Source organism: Miniopterus natalensis, chromosome 11, assembly GCF_054644295.1.
Source record: "Miniopterus natalensis isolate mMinNat1 chromosome 11, mMinNat1.hap1, whole genome shotgun sequence".
Lineage (NCBI taxonomy): Eukaryota > Metazoa > Chordata > Mammalia > Chiroptera > Miniopteridae > Miniopterus > Miniopterus natalensis.
The window spans coordinates 15,152,352-15,170,604 of NC_142091.1; the positions used below are offsets into that span (position 1 = coordinate 15,152,352).

The window sequence follows — 18,253 nt, forward strand, 5'->3', positions numbered from 1 at the left end:
AATTTTCTGTGGAAAACCTCTTCAAAAATTGTGCCAGATATAATTTGAAATAGGTTTTTAAAATTAGCTTAACTAATAAATGGACAGAAGGACAGCTAGATGTGACAAAGCAAGGCCAGTAGGAAAATATTGATGGGAGAATCTAGGAGAATCTAAGTGGTAAGTATATGGGAGCTATGCAAAATTCTTCAAACTTTGCTGTACATTTGAAAATTTTTATAATAAAATGCTTGGGGGGGGGGGAACCACAGCAGCATTTTTATTGCAAAAACAGTGAAAGAAAAATATATGTCCATTAAATCAACAATGAAAACATGGCAGGTAGACATTTCTGTTGATCATTTATTCCCAAGAAAATGGGGGAGGTTTTGGAAGGAAACAGATGGAAAACACCTATGAACCTTAAATAGATGCCCAGTTGTGGGTAAAAACTTTGAACCCACACCCCAAAAATGGTGATGAGGTACTCAAATATACCAAAAATAAATAAACAAATATATAAATGGGAAGGGGGGCCAAGAAAGTAAGCAAAAGTAATCTCATAACCAACAAGCTGAAAAATCTGCTGTAATTTTGTTTTGCAGAGAATAAATGGATAAAAGAAAACCCTGACTGATTAGCTTAAGAATTTCTGAGTTATGAAGTTTCTGCTCTACAACTTATTTTAAAAGGATCTAAATAGTCTAGCTGACCAGAGTGACATCTTTGATTTTGACAAATGCCCCAAATATCCCACTTTGCATTCCCCTATCTTAATGTCCTACGTAGCATCACCTGGCAATTTTCTGATCTATTTGTCTAGTCTACTCTCATCAGAATTTCACCTGGACCTTGTCTAGTATATTCATCACCATATCAAATGCTTGGTACATAGGAGGGTTTCAGTAATTTTGTGCATTAATAAAAATCCAACAATTTTCATTAAAATACTTGAGACTGAAAGAAAAGTATGGCAACTTAAAAGAGAAAGCTTTAAAGTTATTGGAAATATTAATTTATGTGAAGTATCACTCTCCTGGAATGTCAGATTCAGTAATACTATCAGAAATAAGGTATCATTAAGTACTCACCAATCTTCTACCAGTGTGTTATTCAGGTAGGTCAGCACTATAAAGGTCCACTGAAGTTCTTTATCTTCAAATAACTCAAGGGCTTTGGTATTAGATATATCTTTACTATGTTGTATAGCTATTGTAGAGAAATCTACAGGACCCACTTCTCCCAAACAGCCTCCAACAGCCTCTACACACAGAAATTACATTTCAGTAGAGTTATAGCTAAGAGTTCATACATAAAACAGAAATTACCTAATTTCCAAAATATAATGCTGCTTTGTCATCCTTCAAGAATTAAGTGTTTATCAAAGATTTTGAATAAATTAAAGAAGCTAAAAAATACTGTATCATTTCCTTTAGGTATCATCCATGTGGGCAGTAATTTCCCCTATAAAATCATGTCCAAGAGATAGATTAACTAGTAACAGAATATATAGGATAAAAGTTTAAACACAGCTACTGCATCAGAGTATCAGCAGACTTTAAAACTTAAAGTTTTTTGAGGTATTAAATACATAAAGTCCACAGTCTGTTCAGTGAAATGCACACATACACAAATACATGCATGTGCATACATGTAATTTAATTTTTCCCATCTGTGTTATCACTACTCAGATGAAGACAGAACATTCTCAGCATGCCAGAGAACTCCCTCATCCTCTTTCCCTGTCATGGTGGACTTTATTAAAATATGTTCACAAATTCTTTGATAGACCTCCTTTTAAAAGATGAAGCCTAATTCCTCTACTTTTGAGTGTTGGGTTGTCCTTAGTGACTCACTTCTAACAAATAGAATGTGTACAAGTACCTCCTTGATAAAATTTATCTGCAGGTATTTAATTCTTAGATGATATTACAAATGAAATTGTAAATGAAATAAAATTTCCTTTTTAGATTGTTCACTGGTGCTGTATAGAAACACTACTAAATTTTGTGTGTTGATCTTGTATCCTGCAACTCTGCTAAATTCATTTATTAGCTCTATACAATAGCTTCCTTGTAGATTCTCTTGGATTATAGGTATATGATTATGTCATCTGTGAATCATTTTACTGATCATTTTACTTCTTCCTTTACAATTTGAATGAATTTTTATCTTTTCCTTGTTCAATTGCTCTGGCTAAAATGTCCAATATAATGTTGAATAGTAGTGGTAAAAGTGGGCAACCTTGTCTCATTCCCGATTTGAGGGAGAAAGCTTTCAATCTGTTACCATTAAGTATGATGTTAGTTGTGGGTACAAATATTTGGTGCTACACAGGAAAGCCACTCAGGGTTCTTGTAGCAAAATGAGGTTTGTCCCCTGAACTAGTACTACTATGGACTAGTACTTATTCCTTGATTAAGGAAAACTTCTAGGGTGCTGAAAATTCTTCAAGTTATATGCTTATGATCTATACACTTTCCTGATGGAAGATATATTTCAATAAAAACTTTACAAAAAAAGTAAGTACTCTAGATACTAGGCTCCCAGTGAGAAGTTAAGAAAGACTTCATTGGAAGATACTAAGATCTGTGAAGCAGCTCTTATATCTCCCACTTTTCTTATTTGAAGCAATGTTGTCACAACAACTTCAAGTTGATTTTAATGTGATTTTTCCCTCCTGTGAACACCAAACCTAAACACCTACATTAGGCATGAATATGAGCTACTTATCTTACATTAGGTTACCCCCAAATGGTAATAGTAAAGGCCTGGAATATGGTTTTAATATTTGACTTTAACCCAGCACCCCAAGTCTTCATTCTTATTTCTGTTATATAAAGAGATATCAAGTCCCCAGTCATTACTAATATATATCAGGAGTCCATTTATTTTCAACTTTGCTACAAACAGGTATATTTGACTTGCCTAAATATTTATAAAGCATTTTCAAATTGGCAGTAGTGCACATGTATAAGTGACTAACTTTTTAGTTTATACATATATGAATGTCTAAAGAAGAAAATATGAAAGGAGGGCAGCTTAGGGATACTTGAATTAAATAGAAATATTCCTTAGCTAGCATCTCACATTTCTCCAATATCCCAAATGATAAACTTTTGCTGATTTTGAAAATATTATAAAGATGACTGCTCAAACAAAAAGCTCACTGTCATTCGGCCAAATAGTTTACCTAAAACTTCTCTTTCACCAGTGTGGTTTAAGGCCATCTTGGATAACTGCAACAAGTTGACAACTAGCTTCACCATTACGCCATCTTGTGGGTTATCTAGGAGCAGTTTTGAAAAAAATTAAACTATATCGGAGACAACACTTTTCTTTACAATGCTGTTATATATTAAATTATCTGACTAGAAAACTTTTATGAAGTTTTTTGAAAAGTTTAAGTTATGAACACTTAAAAAAATATTAAGTGATACCAAACATATTCTCTGATTACAATGCTTTGAAATCAGAAATCAACAGTCAAAAGGAGGTGGAAAAACACACAAATATATGGAAATTAAAAAACATGCTACTAAAAACTGACTGGCCAAATAAGAAATAAAAGGTGAGATCAAAAAATATATAAAGACAAATGAGAACGACAATAGGACATATCAAAAATTTTGAGAGGATGCGAAAGTGGAATAAGAGGGAAGTTTACATAATTACATGCCTCTACCAAGAAACAAGAAAAATCCCAAGAAAACAGTGTAACATTTCATACTAAAAAACTAGAAAAAAGAACAAAAGTAGCCCAAAGTAAGCAGAAGAAAGGAAATAATAAACATTAGAGCAGAATTAAATAATGTGGAAAACAAAAAGACTATACCAAAAAAAATTAATGCAAAAAAAAGCTGGTTCTTTGAAAAGATTAATAAAATTGACAGACCTCTGGCAATACTCACTAAATAAGAGAAAAGGCTCAAATAAATAAAATCAGAAATGAAAGAGAAGTTACTACAGACACCACAGAAATACAAAGGATCATTCAAGAAGATTATGAAAGATGACATGATACCAAAATAAATAACCTAGAATAAACTGATAAATTCCTAGAAATAAATAACCTTCCTAGACTAAATCACAAAGAACTGGAAAATCTAAATAGACCAATCAACACTGAGGAAATTGAAACAACCATCAAAAACCTCCCCAAAAGTCAAAAGTCCAGGATCAGATGGCTTCCCAGGGAATTCTACCAAACATTCAAACAAGACTGGATACCTATCCTTCTCAAACTCTGCCAAAAATCCGAAGAAAAGGCAACACTAACACATTTTATGAGGTCAATATAATCCTATTGCCAAAACCCAGCAAGGATAACACATACAAAAAAACTACAGACCAATCTCTCTGATGAATACAGATGCAAAAATCCTAAACAAAATACTTGCAAATCAAATACAACAATACATTAAACAAATAATACATCACGATCAAGTGGGGTTCATCCCAGGTGCACAATGATGGTTCAACATATACAAATAAATCAATGTGATACACCAAATTAACAGAATAAAGGATAAAAATCACATGACCATATCAACAGATGCAGAAAAGCACCTGACATGACACGACATCCATTTATGATTAAAACACTCAATAAAATGGGTACAGAAAAAAGTATCTCAGCATAATAAAGGCCTTATATGATAAGCCTTCAGCTAATATCATGCTCAATGGTGAAAAAGTGAAAGCTTTGCCTCTAAGATCAGGAACAAGACAAGGATGTCCACTCTCACCATTGTTTCAACACAATACTGAAAGTCCTAGTCAGAGAAATCAGGCAAGGGAAAGAAATAAAAGGCATCCAAATTGGGAATGAAAAAGTGAATTTGTCATTTTTTGCAGATGACATGATTCTTTATATGGAAAACCCTGAAGACTCCACCAAAAAAACTATTAGAAACAATAAAGCAATAAAGTAAAATTGCAAGATACAAAATAAATGTACAAAAATCCACTGTATTCCTATATAATTGCAGTGAAATTTCAGAAAAAGAAATTAAAAAAAAATTCCTTTTGTAATTGCAAAAGAATAAAATACCTAGGAATAAACTTAACAAAGGATGTAAAGAACCCATATACTGAGAACTACAAAGCATTATTAAAAGAGACTAAAAAAGACACAACAAAATGGAAAGACATTCCATGTTTGTGGACTGGAAGACTCAACATAGTTAAAATGGCCATATTACCCAAAGCAACATATAGATTTAATGCAATTCCCATCAAAATCCTAATGTCATTTTTTAAAAGAAATAAAACAGAAAATCATCAGATTTGTATGAACCCACAAAATACCCTGAGTGGCCAATGCAATCCTGAGAAAAAAGAACAAAGCAGGAGGTATTACATTCCCTGACCTCAAATTATACTACAAGGCAAGAATAACCAAAACAGCATGAAAAACAGACACACAGACCAATGGAACAGAGTTGAGAGCTCAGAAATAAGCCCACATGTATACAGGCAATTAATTTTCAACAAAGGATCCAGAAACACACAATAGAGAAAAGAAAGCCTCTTCAACAAACTGAGAAAGCTGGAAAGCCATATGCAAAAGAATGAAACTAGACTACTGTTTCTCCCCATATACAAAAATTAACTCAAAATGAATCAAAAACCTAAATATAAGACCTGAAACAATAAACTACATTAAAAAAACACAGGTACTAAATTTATAGACCTTGGTCTTAGAGAGGATTTTAAGAATCTGATCCCAAAAGCAAGGGAAGTAAAAGCAAAAATAAATGGGATTATATAAAACTAAAAAGCTTCTGCACATCAAAAGAAACCATCAATAAAACAAAAAGGCAACCAACCAAATGGGAGAAGGTATTTGAAAACAGCAGCTCTGACAAGGGGTTAATATCCAAAATATATAAAGAACTCATACAACTCAACAACAACAAAAACAATCTGATTTAAAAATGGACAGAGGACCTGAAGAGACACTTCTCCCAAAAACACATACAATGGCCAATGGATACATGAAAAGATGCTCAACTTCACTAGATATTAGGGAAATGCAAACCCCCCCCCCCCCCCAAAACCAAAAAACTACAATGAGATACCACCTCACACCTGTTAGAATGGCCATTATCAATAAGACAAGTAATAGGAAGTGTTAGAAAGGCTGTGGAGAAAAAGGAACCACCATTCACTGCTGGTAGAAATGTAAACTAGTGCAGTCACTATGGAAAACAGTATGGCAGTTCCTCAAAATATTAAGAATAAAGTTACCACATGACCCTGCAAACCCTCTTTTGGGTATCTCCTGGAAAATTTAAAAACATTTATTCACAAAGATATATGCACCTCTATGTTCACTGCAGCACTTTCAAGGTGACCAAGACAGGAAAATAACCAAAGTGTCCCTCGACAGATGACTGAATAAAGAAGATGTGGTGCATATATACAAAGGATTACCACTCAGACGTAAGAAAAGATGAAATACTGCCATGAATGGATCTTGAGAATATCATGTTAAGTGAAATAAGCTAGAAAAAGTCAAGAACCATATGATTTCACTCATATGTGGGATATAAAATGTAAAGCAACAAATGAACAAACAAGACAAGCAAACAAACAAAAACTCATAGCCACAGACAAAAGTAGTTACCAGAGGGAAAGGGGGTAGGGGGTGGGGGTTAATGAAAGGTAGTGGGGTCTAGTATATGGTGAAAAATTTGACTTTGGGTGGTGGGCACACAATGCAATATACAGATAACGTATCATAGAATTGTAAACTTGAAACCTACATAACTTTATTAACCAATGTCACACCAATAAATAAAATAATAATAAAATAAAATAAATGTACTTGAACTTCCCTATGAAATAAAGCCATGTAAAAGTGATCAGCAACATTTGGCAGACAAAGATAGAAAAATTTCTTAAATTGTACAGAAAAGTTAATACCTTAGCAAAATCACAAACACAAAAACATAAAAATCTTTCAACATTAAGCTAGGAGAAACACTGGGAGCATGCTTGGTTTTTAACCTCTAGCACTCAGTCTAGACCAACACTGTCAAATAGAACTTTCTGCAATGATGGAAATAGTCTATAATCTGCACTGTCCAATGATAGTCATTTAGATACATGTTACATGCTAGTATGATGAAAAAAACAATTTTTCATTTTATTAAGTTTTCATTCATTCTAATTTAAGTAGCTACAAACACAGTTAGTGGCTGTATTGGACAACGCATGCTAGACCTATAAAATACCCAAAGAAACGAGAATAAGAGATAGAGGTGTTCATATTTTATATATATATGTAGATTTCAAAACAGCTGCACTAGAAACTTGGAATTCAGATGGTTAAAACCAAAATTAGTTTTAAAAAGTACTTGGGATAAGAACACAATAGTCTGGCTGGCGTGGCTCAGTGGTTGATCACTGATCCATGAACCAAGAGGCTGATGGTTTGATTCCCGGTCAGGGCACATGCCCAGGTTTCAGGCTCAACCCCCAGTAGGGGGTGTGCAGGAGGCAAGTGATCAATGTATCTCTCTCATCAATGTTTCTATCCCTCTATCCCTGTCCCTTCCTCTCTCTCTAAAAAAAAAAAAAAAAAATCAATAAAAATATATTTTAAAAAAAGACCACCACAATAGAAATATGAAATGAATGGGCACAGGAAGATGCAAATTAAAACATAAGTTGAAAAAGATTCCCCCAAGAACAATAACATAATAATCCAAACTCAAATTAAATTAACATAAAAATGTTTTCTTAGGGTAAACAAAGCTAGAAATATATATACATGTGTATATAAAAACACACACACATATATACATACACATAACACACATACTTAAATGATATTTAAAGTGAGACAAACTTCTTTTATTTAAATAAGATGGACCAAAAAAAAAAGGAAGAAGCTGGGGCAATAAGCAGACAGATTACTTTGTATGCCTGGCTCTAAGGAACTCATGTTTCTTTTAGGCAGCAGGAAGGTAACATTTTTTAAGCAACAGAATAGCATGGCCATGTTTAGGTTTAGAGAAATCATCCTGGCAGAGGTGTAGAAGATGGATAAAGTGGGAGTCGTTCAAGGTGAGGAGACCATTAGGAAGTCTTTTGTGGTTAGGTGAGAAATGATGAGGGTCTGAACTAAATGATGAGAGTCTAAGTCCATGGCCATTAAACCAAGAGCAAGAATTTAGAAAAGATTCTTTTGAAAAGGAATAGGTACAAATAACCCACGTCATTAAAATTGATACCCTGAGATGCTCTCATAAGCTCCATCATCTGATCTTTATGTTGTTCAAGTTGTCTTCGAAGATCCTTCAATCCTTCAAGCCTTGTCAATGGAAGTGCATCATAAGCACTTACTGAGAGAAAATGGTTAATTTCCTAAAAGAGAAAATTAGTTAAAAATGGAATTGCTTTTGACATGTACTGATTAAGTCTGTGAAATAAAACCAAAAAAAGTAAGTTTCTTTTACAGACACTAACTCATAACTACTACTAAAGAAGTTAGACGTAAATTATTTCTTCTACTTCAAATCCTACGTTTTAAGTTAAATTCTAATAGAGTCCCTCATAACACAGTTAGATTTTAAGAATGTGATAGCACACTCAATTAGAGAAAAAAAGCTTAAATTTCTATTTATTTAATACTATAACTCTAGTTTTAGATCTCAACATACTTCATATTGATACACAGCAAAAGAGTATCATTTTAAAATTATAAGATATATAAGGAAAAATATAGCTGAACATAATTCTAAAGTTTATATAGGTTAGAACAGAATTAAAACTTGAAAAACTCTTTAAAAAGTTAAATATCTCTAGCTCAAACATTAAATTGTCCCTCAAAGATGAGATGGTAATTTTGAGCTATTAATGGATCTTCTGCATATGAAAAGCAAGCATATATTATATCACATCTCTTCAATATTTAAATTTAAATATTTACCAAAAAACTTTGATATTTATACTTTCACTGCAATGCAAGAGGATATATTAAGATTCAGTTTTGCCCTGGCCAGTGTAGCTCAGTTGGTGGTGCGTAGTCTGAAGCACCAAAAGGTCACTAGTTCGATTCCTGGTCAGAGCACATGCCTGGGTTGCAGGCTTGATCCCCAACAAAGGGAGTGTAGCAGGTAGCTGATCAATGACTCTCTCTCATCACTGATGTTTCTCTCTCTCTCTCTCCCTCTCCCTTTCTCTCTCTCTCAAAAAAAAATACATGAAAAACAAAAAAATAAAAACATTCAGTTTTTCACATTTAGAGCGTTAAGAGGTTTTCAAAAGGTACTGTCTATCCTTTCTAATATAAAATGGTAAGATGATGGAATAATTATTACCTCCAAGAGTGAAAAAGGTCCTCTACTGTATTTGATTTTCTGCTGAGTAATACGCAGATCCTTAAAGACAACATGGTCAGGAAAAGGGTCTAGAAGTTTAATTGTGATGTAGAGGTTTTCATTGTCCTTGTTATCTATCACTAAGTATTTCAACAAGTCCAATACCTAAACATAATTAAAAAGAAAACATAAAAGGGGAGAAATGGCTTAACTGTATTTTAAAGTAAAATAACCAAACCCGTTGTAATAAATAACAACTCTGCTAACCTAATTCAGATAAAATATTCTAATTACTTCTAAGGAACCCAGCTATTACTGTTTCTGTGCTTTTAAATAATTCAACAAACCGTTAAAGTGCTTCTACAGAATGGGCACTGAGGTATAAAAATGCCAATATTCCTGAAACATTTTATATAAATAATATCTCACATACCACCACAGTGGTGCAAACTGTAGTCCCTAGTTTTGACTACCTCTATACTTCAGCGTAAGAGACAGAAACTATCAGTTATTTACTAGATCAAAATTACAAGGTGTTCGGTAATTAAATGGTTACAAAAATTAATTCACTGAGAATGTTTTTCCAACAATATTTCAAAAAATATTTTCACTAAAATTACGAATTACATTAAGTAAACATGAAACACTCAGATCCTTCAAACAATACTTTATACGTGTAATTCAAATGTCATTTTGAAGATGACTTATGAAATTACCTGTTCCTGAACCTCCATCTGATCATCCACAAGGGGTATAAGTGTACCAACAATAACATGAAGATGATTTTCTAAAGCATCCTTACAGTAAGTTACTGCTGTGCGGCAAACCCGGCATAATAGGTCACAACAAAGGGAGAAGCTGCGCAATGACACATCCATAAAACGGGAAGGTCTAATAATGGGAAAAAATCCAAAAACCAGTTAAGTTCTAGGAAACTACTTTGACATAAACTCATTCGATAGTCATTTTTATTCAGCAACTCTAATTAGGATATGACTTTGACATGAAAGTTGCTTTCATATCCAATTCCTCAAAAGCCAAAAAAGAGAAGTGGCATCGGCAAAATGGCAGAGTAGGCAGCTCCAATCTCCCGACAGAAACACTGAATAACAAGAACTATGAGCTCGTTTCTGTTTTGTTTATTTTGTTTAGATTCCATATATTAATGAAATCATATGGTATTTGTCTTCCTCTAACTTATTTCACTTAGCATAATATACTCAAAGTTCATCTATGTTGTCACAAATGGCAAGGTTTTATTTTTATGGCTGAGTAACATTCCTGTGTGCGCGCGCGTGTACTACACTTTCTTTAACTAGTCATCTATCAATGGGCACCTAGGTTGCTTCCAAATCTTAGCTACTATAAATAATACTGCAATGAACATAGGGGTGCATAAATCTTTTAGAATTATCGTTTTGGGTTTCATCAGATAAATATCCAGAAGTGGAATTGCTGTGTCATATGTAGTTCTATTTTGAATTTTTTGAGGAACCTCTAATACTGTTTTCCATAGTAGCTGCACTAATTTACAATCCCACCAAAAGAAACTCATAGATACAAAGAACAAATTGATGGTCACCAGATAGAATGGGGAATAGGGAAAAGGGTGAAAAAGGTGAAAGGGATTAGGAAATACAGATTGCCAGTTATAAAAATAGTCAGGAGGGCCCAGCCAGCACGGCTCAGCGGTTCAGCATCGCCCCAGGATCCAGGAGACCGTGGTTCCATTCCCAATCAGGGCACATGCCCAGGTTGTGGGCTCTGTCCCCAGTAGGTGGCATGCAGGAGGCAGCCGATCAATGACTTTCTCATCATTGACGTTTCTCTCTCTCTTTCCCTTCCTCTTTCTGAAATCGATAAAGACATATTAAAAAAAAAAAATAGGAGGACGTAAGGTACAGCATAGGAAATACAGTCAATAATATTGTAATAACTGTATATGGTGTCAGATGGGTACTAGATTTATCAGGGTGATCACTTCGTGAGATATATAAATGTCTAGTCACTATGCTGTACTATGTGAAAGTAACATAATATTGTACAGCAGCTGTAACTGAAAAATTAATTCTAAAAAAAGTTTAATAAAGAATGCAGCAGCTCTGCAGGCTGTCATGAAAAGATCCCCAAGAATGATATAAAATAAAAATCATTTGCATTAAATAGTAAATTTTTAAAAAATAATTGTGGTTCTTTGTTAGAACTCTGTAAACAGTTTCAAAGGTTTACACAATCAAGCAAACACTTAATCAAGAAAAAGGCAACTAAAAACTGTAGAAAAGCTCTGTAGTGATTTTAGTTGCCCTTGCCCACCCACTCCCGAGCTTGGTCATGAAAACTGAATTCCCCATTTCCCAATGTGGGATCCTGGTCCTTAGTTCTGGAAAAAGCACAGCAGGCCTCATTCACAAATTACTGTGTATGTTTGTTCTAAACCAAAGCTGGAGGTATTGCTTGAAAACATTAAGCTGGCCAACAATCCACAGCTACCTGGGGCCAAAGATTATTGTTGACACATACAACAGATTGTCTAATGCCTAGGAAGGAAAGTTAGGGAAAGAGCTTGCTTGGGAAATTAGAGCACCCATATATTTGGGGAATTTAGAAAGTCACATACATGCCCAGGCTAAGATGCTTGAGCAGACTTACAAATCTTAGAGGGAAGTGGGGAGGGGGGCAAGAGAAGAGATTAATCAAAGAACTTAGATACATATATGCATAACCCATGGACAGAAATAATAGTGCAGTAGGCCTGGGGAAAGGGGGGCAGGTGCAGGGTGGAGGGGGTTAATGAAGGAAAAAAGGGGGACATCTGTAATACTTTCAATAATAAAGATAAATTTTAAAATAATAATTAAAAATGCAAAAATAATTACCTTTTAAGACCATAAGCTTTCACTTTGGGCTGATCCCTAGGCTCAATGCAAGCCTGGCTAAGTGTTGAGGAACAGTCCTAACACAGCCCATCTGCAAAGACTATGAAAGGTTTTCTCTTTCTGGTATTCAAGGAAATCTCTGTCAAAACACTACCTGAACATAAGTTACCTGAACATCAGTGACCATGCACAGCAAGGAATAAATTCTCTGTAAAAATAGTTGAATAAACTCATGAAGTAAATGGACTATATCCTTCAACAATGACCTCAAAAAAGTCAAACCCTGGACAAGGGGAAAATCTGATTTCCACGGTGGCTTTTCAATACAAAGCGATCTAAAATTAGGATATTTATTTTGAAATGTTGATGACCCTTAGTACTTACGATTTCTAGAGTTGGAGAAGTAGTAATGCAATTTATAAAATAATAGATATAAATTCAGGAAACAATACTCTGGTTTCTACCTCTTAGAAGCATATAAATTTTCAATTAAGATAACAGGGTAGAAAAATGCTTTAACCTTGGTCTAAATATATTATTTACCTTTTGTTGATATAGTGAATCAAGGTATAAATAACATCTCGAAGAACAAAGGCCCAAGCTCCTCCTAAGCCAGTTTTTATATCTTTCAGTAATAAACTAACAAACAGGTGATATATTTTAAGAATTCTGTGCTTTTTATAAACGTTGTTTGTCTCAGCGGCTTGCTCACATATGGCTAGAAGAATTTTCTGATAGGAATCCTACAAAATAAAGATACATTTTAGTAAAAACCTGTCAAATCACATATACTCAGATAAAATAAATATATTTTGCATGCAAAATAAATTACGGAATTTAGTTTTAGTTCTAACATCAAATTCACAATATTACATTAAAAAAAATTACTATTTTAAACATAAAAATACTATTGTCAATTTATTTTTCATAAACTATAATTAAATAGCATATTAAAGAAATATTCAGAGCAAATAAATAACTAAAATGTCCCCAAAAAATTCAGCCCTCATATGTAACATACTTTAATTAATACTGAAGTAAAATATCAAGATATAAACTTGTAAATAATTCTTAATTTTTTCAGATGAATTTTCCATTTGTTTACTTTTTTCTCTTTCCCATGTGTGTATAGAGATTTTCTAGCTGAAAAAGGAATTCTCTTTTTAGTTACTATACTAGTAACGTATACTTACAGGGCTTTTGGAAAGAATTTCTAAAATGCTTTTAAACTTGGTTTTATGGCAATTGCTGATATAGGCAAATGTTGCCTTAATCACATGCGACGGAAAATGAGGTGGATTAGGAGCAGGATCCAAATCCCTAAGAGTTATAGGAAAAAAAGTCATTATTTTCAGAACAAAATTATCAAGAAAAAGCTGATTTGGTTGACACACTAGTGGAATTCCAGAATAAAAATTTAGATTTTAGTAACTTCAAATTAAAAAATAATTTCTCTACTGAAACCCAGACTTTTAATAAAGTGACATATCACAAACTATATACATCAGAATACCTAAGTACCATTACCGTCTAGGACTTAATCAGTTTTTAAATGATTTGCTTAAAAAATCTTTTATGGAGTTAATGGAGATTCTACAAAGGAGCCTTCATGTCACACTACTTCAGGTTTGAGTTAAAGTTCTATGCTAGTACTGTAAACACAGTAATATTTACGACACAGCGTTCGAACACTATCCATATCACATGAAATTATATATATAAAAGTACTTTGGCCCTGCCAGTGTGGTTCAGTGGTTGAGCATCAACCCATGAACCTGGAGGTTACTGGTTCCATTCACAGTCAGGGCACATGCCCAGATTGCGGGCTGGATCCCCAGTAAGGGGCATGTAGGAGGCAGCCAACTGATGTTTCTCTATCATCGATGTTTATATCTCTCTATTCCTCTCCCTTCCTCTCTCTCTCTCAAAAATCAATAAAAACATATTTAAAAGTAAATAAATAAAAGTACTTTGGTAGATTTATTATTACTTCGTATGCCTAGCACTGTAGGGCATACCAAAAAAATAAAGGGTGCTTTCCAGCCGTTTACAGTCAAGCTGGGAAAATAACTAACATTCATGTACAACCGAGTGGGTTTATACATCCAAATTAAATTGTAGTACAGTACGCTTCTGATAGCTAAGGAGGATGATAAAGGTGATCTAGAAACGCAAGTCTTAGATAAGGAGAAGGGGACACAGAATAAAGTATCATGAGGAAGAAAATTTCAAGAGACAACCAATGGCACGATGCTCAAAAACTACAGACGACTGAGGAAAGAAGGTCATTGAATTTGCAAACAAGCAGGTGAATTAGAAAGAGCAGGTACTGCGGAGAGGCTACAGTAGAAGTAGATATGTAATTACTTCAATTCAAAGGAAGTTATTTTTAAAGAAATAATTTAAAAGCAGAGTATGTGCCTAAAACTGAAATAGACATTTGAAGGTGTCACCAATACATGTGCCAATAAACTTCTGAAGTTGCAGCTAATTTTCTAAGTCTAAAATACCCATACCCTGATAAATGGTAATGAAAAAATTAAATTTTAAAAATAAAATAGAGCACATCCGTAATACTGTCCACAATGAAAAATATATATATTTAAATAAAAATTAATTAGTGAATTAATTAATTAAATAAAATACCCATATCCTGAAAAGTCATAGAGGTCAGTGCTTTGGCTGGCACCAGCAGTCACAGGTTCATGTAATGTCATCAATAGCTCCACCACAATCTCTGGCAAATTAGTAACGAATAAGTGATCAATCTGCAAAGACATAAAATTAAAATATATTTAAGTTTTTGTCTGTAACCTTAAAGACAGCTCAAGGACCTCATGTTATTGCCTCATTTCCACAATTATTCAGTGACTATAGAAGGAAACAGATGACCAAAGATTTAAGATCTGAAAGATATACACCTAACTCCCCTTTTTCTGCTATGCAGCCAACTTACAAACTGGAAGTAAAGAAACCACACCAAACAAGACTCCCTTAATCAGACCCTTAATTTTAAAGAATCATTTTAATTGATGAAGGCTTCAGGCCTAATATTAAATTGCTCAACCTAATCATGTCCCTGCCCACTAAATTCCCCGCTGATCTGCACTGTTCCTCAATCTGCATCTCACTCTTACTTGGGAACACTATTTCACTTAGAAAACTTTACTAGTAAAAATTCTCAGTGACTGGCAATAATCATTTTTTTGTTCCCTGCATGACTTCTCCCCATGGTTGACATCCCTGCATGACTTCTCCCTTGGTTGGTAATCCAAATTCTGAAGCCAGTTGCTACCTACACCACGTCATCAACAGACTAAAATCCAACAGAGGCAGACTCTTCGTCAATCGCTTCCTGCTACAGGTAGCCTCACAAAGAGCATAAATTCTCTAAATACAGAGAATGGGTCTGCTACATTACACCTCAGCCAAATGAATGAAAACTGTGAAAGTCTTAAGGGTGAATTTATTAGCTCTCCAAGTAAAGAATTACAGTGCTCTAAACTAAAGGGAAAATGGTTAATTTACTTGATGCACAAGGAAGTTTGAAAACACTTTCTAATAACAGTAAAATTTTTGAATGTGACAAGAAATCTAATGTAAAACTCCTAGCCTTTCCCTCAGGCTTACATATCAGTTGTCCAAATCATCATTTCCAAGGTTTCAGCCCTTGTAAAAATGAAGCCTCATTTCAAAATGTATCTTGAATAAGTAAGAACAAAATGGCCAAGTCTAATTAATATCAGAGGAAATTTTAATGAGAGTTTCCTTGCACAAAGGATTCCAACTGAATTCATTAGTTTCATATGATTCTCTAATAAGCAGGATCTGTAATTTTAGCTAAAGTACATAAAAATTGTTCATATGTCTACGTATAGCTAAACAATCTTATAACTGTAAAGATTTAAGGCAGGCAACAATGAAGAGTTTTAAAAGACTTAAAGACTGATAATATTTGTACCAACACTTACAAAGAAAAAAGATTCTAGAAGACTCAGATAAAGCACATATTAGAGAAACAAAGAAAAAATTAACTTATGACAATCTCATGCTAAATTGAGACTAACAAGAATTTAATATATTTCTTTAATCAAGAAGCTAAGAAATCAAGTTTACTGTAATCCCTTTTCCCTCCTAGACTAATTCTGACTGAAAATTGCTATATTTTGGTCTGAATACATCAAAAAGAACAGTTAATGCTGATCTAGGAAATGACATTTACTGTTGAGGTTGGCTATGACTCTCTATATAAAAAGAGATAAATGACTTGGTTTGAAATATCTCCTATAAAAACAAATTTTGATTAAAAAACGCTTTAAAAGGTAATATAAATGAACCAGTAATAAATAAATTCCTTTGTAATATATAAAAAAAGAATAGTTAAAATTAGGCCTGCTCAGAAGTTTAAGCTAGGAGATTGGATGGGAGGGGGTAAAGAAAGAGTGTCTCTCATAAATTCTATTTCCTTTGGTGTGCCAACATCCTGTTCTGATTGTCTTGGAAAAGGAGCTTGTCTGCTCACCATTTGCCACCTGACAACAGACTTACAACCAGCTCTGACTGGCAAAGGTCCATCTAAACAACTGAGAGACTTGCTGTTCCATTTCTTGGTTCAATATAGATAACCGGGCAACCAAAAAAAGAGGCCCTCAAAGTTTATCCACTTACAATTCTTATGTTAACCAAACACTGGTTAGTCATCCTCACTTACATAAAAAAACCCACACCCAACAATAAACAAACAATTGGACTAATCAATCTTTCACCTTAAAAAACATTGTACAGGGTGGGGCATAAGTAGATTTACAATGGTGAGTATGCAAACCAGAGTTTATTCTTGTACTATTATTTATTAATTATTGTACAATATATTTTCCATAAGAACTGTAAACTTTTCATCCCACCTTGTATATGTGCTTTAATATAAGTTGCCTCAAATAATTTTACGTAAATTACCGTAAAACTAAAAATTGTTAGATCCTTTTTTACTTGACTCCATCTTTTATCAAATAATGAATACTCAATATATACTAGATGGTCAGTATACATCAGCGAGAAAGAAAAAAGAAAATTCTACCTTCATAGTACTTATAGTAGAGATTACTGATAAAAAACAATGAACATAATTCCTAAGTAAGTTATACCATATATCAGAAGGTAGTCCTGGAAAAAAGAAAGAGCAGGTATGGAAATTTGGGATTGCATTTTTCCTTGAAAAGTGAAGGATTTAATGAAATTGAAGAGGAAATAAGAAAGATTTTCTATACATTGTTTAGTATCGCTTGAATTTAACTCGCAACTGTTGTTATATTATTACTGCCAATTAAAATAAATTTTAAAAAGGAAAAATAATTCAAAATTTATTTTAGAAAATTCTTATTAAAAACACATCCTTTAAAAGCCAATGAAAAGGAGAAAACACTGTACAAGAAAAACCCATGGACTATCTATGCTAGATAGTGATTACCACATATTAAATGTAACTGCATAAATGAAGGAAGAGCCTTAAAATTTTAAAGTTACATCTCAGAGCAATTCAGGGATAAAATGTAGGTAAAAGTTGAAGTCGTACCTGTTTTCCTAGTAAGTTTTCATCTTTAAGCTTATCATAGACTTTGGTAGCAGTCTCTCGTTGCTGTGCCATCCCACTGTCTCCTATACTCTCATAGGCAAAGTACGGAAGAATATTGACAAGAATCTTTGGAAAGCAGTCTATTAGAAGACGTTTCCAATCCTCTTGAATGTGATTAGCAATGGATTTCACCTCATCAAAATCACTTCTAATCACCAGATGTGGAATCAAAACTTTATAACAAGATCTAAAACATAAAAATTTAAAATATATATTATACATAACTTTTCAAAGTAAAATTTTGTAATAGTTCTTAAAGTAATAAAATTCTTTAAATAAGTATTAGAATTTATCATTTTATCTAGATGAAACATTCTTACTCTAAATGGAAAAGCAAAGTTCAGTAAATTCTAAATAGTCACATTAAAAAAATAGAGATCTTAGAATATACCACCCTAATTCTGTGATCAAAAAAAGTAGAAATTAGCCCGGCC

General features: G+C 33.5%; 1 protein-coding gene across 4 annotated transcripts in view; it reads right to left on the bottom strand.

Moving 5' to 3' along the window:
* The window catches only part of ATM (ATM serine/threonine kinase), a 109,090-nt gene that overhangs the window by 49,328 nt on the left and 41,509 nt on the right, over positions 1-18,253 (bottom strand). For all 4 annotated transcript variants that reach the window (XM_016218203.2, XM_016218205.2, XM_016218207.2 and 1 more), the window contains 9 exons: positions 17,760-18,006; positions 14,834-14,955; positions 13,381-13,507; positions 12,731-12,930; positions 10,028-10,202; positions 9,312-9,476; positions 8,223-8,355; positions 3,173-3,268; positions 1,071-1,242 (listed from right to left, as the gene is read on the bottom strand). In XM_016218203.2, the coding sequence (XP_016073689.2) occupies positions 1,071-1,242; positions 3,173-3,268; positions 8,223-8,355; positions 9,312-9,476; positions 10,028-10,202; positions 12,731-12,930; positions 13,381-13,507; positions 14,834-14,955; positions 17,760-18,006 (1,437 nt within the window). The remainder of the gene's footprint in view (positions 1-1,070; positions 1,243-3,172; positions 3,269-8,222; positions 8,356-9,311; positions 9,477-10,027; positions 10,203-12,730; positions 12,931-13,380; positions 13,508-14,833; positions 14,956-17,759; positions 18,007-18,253) is intronic.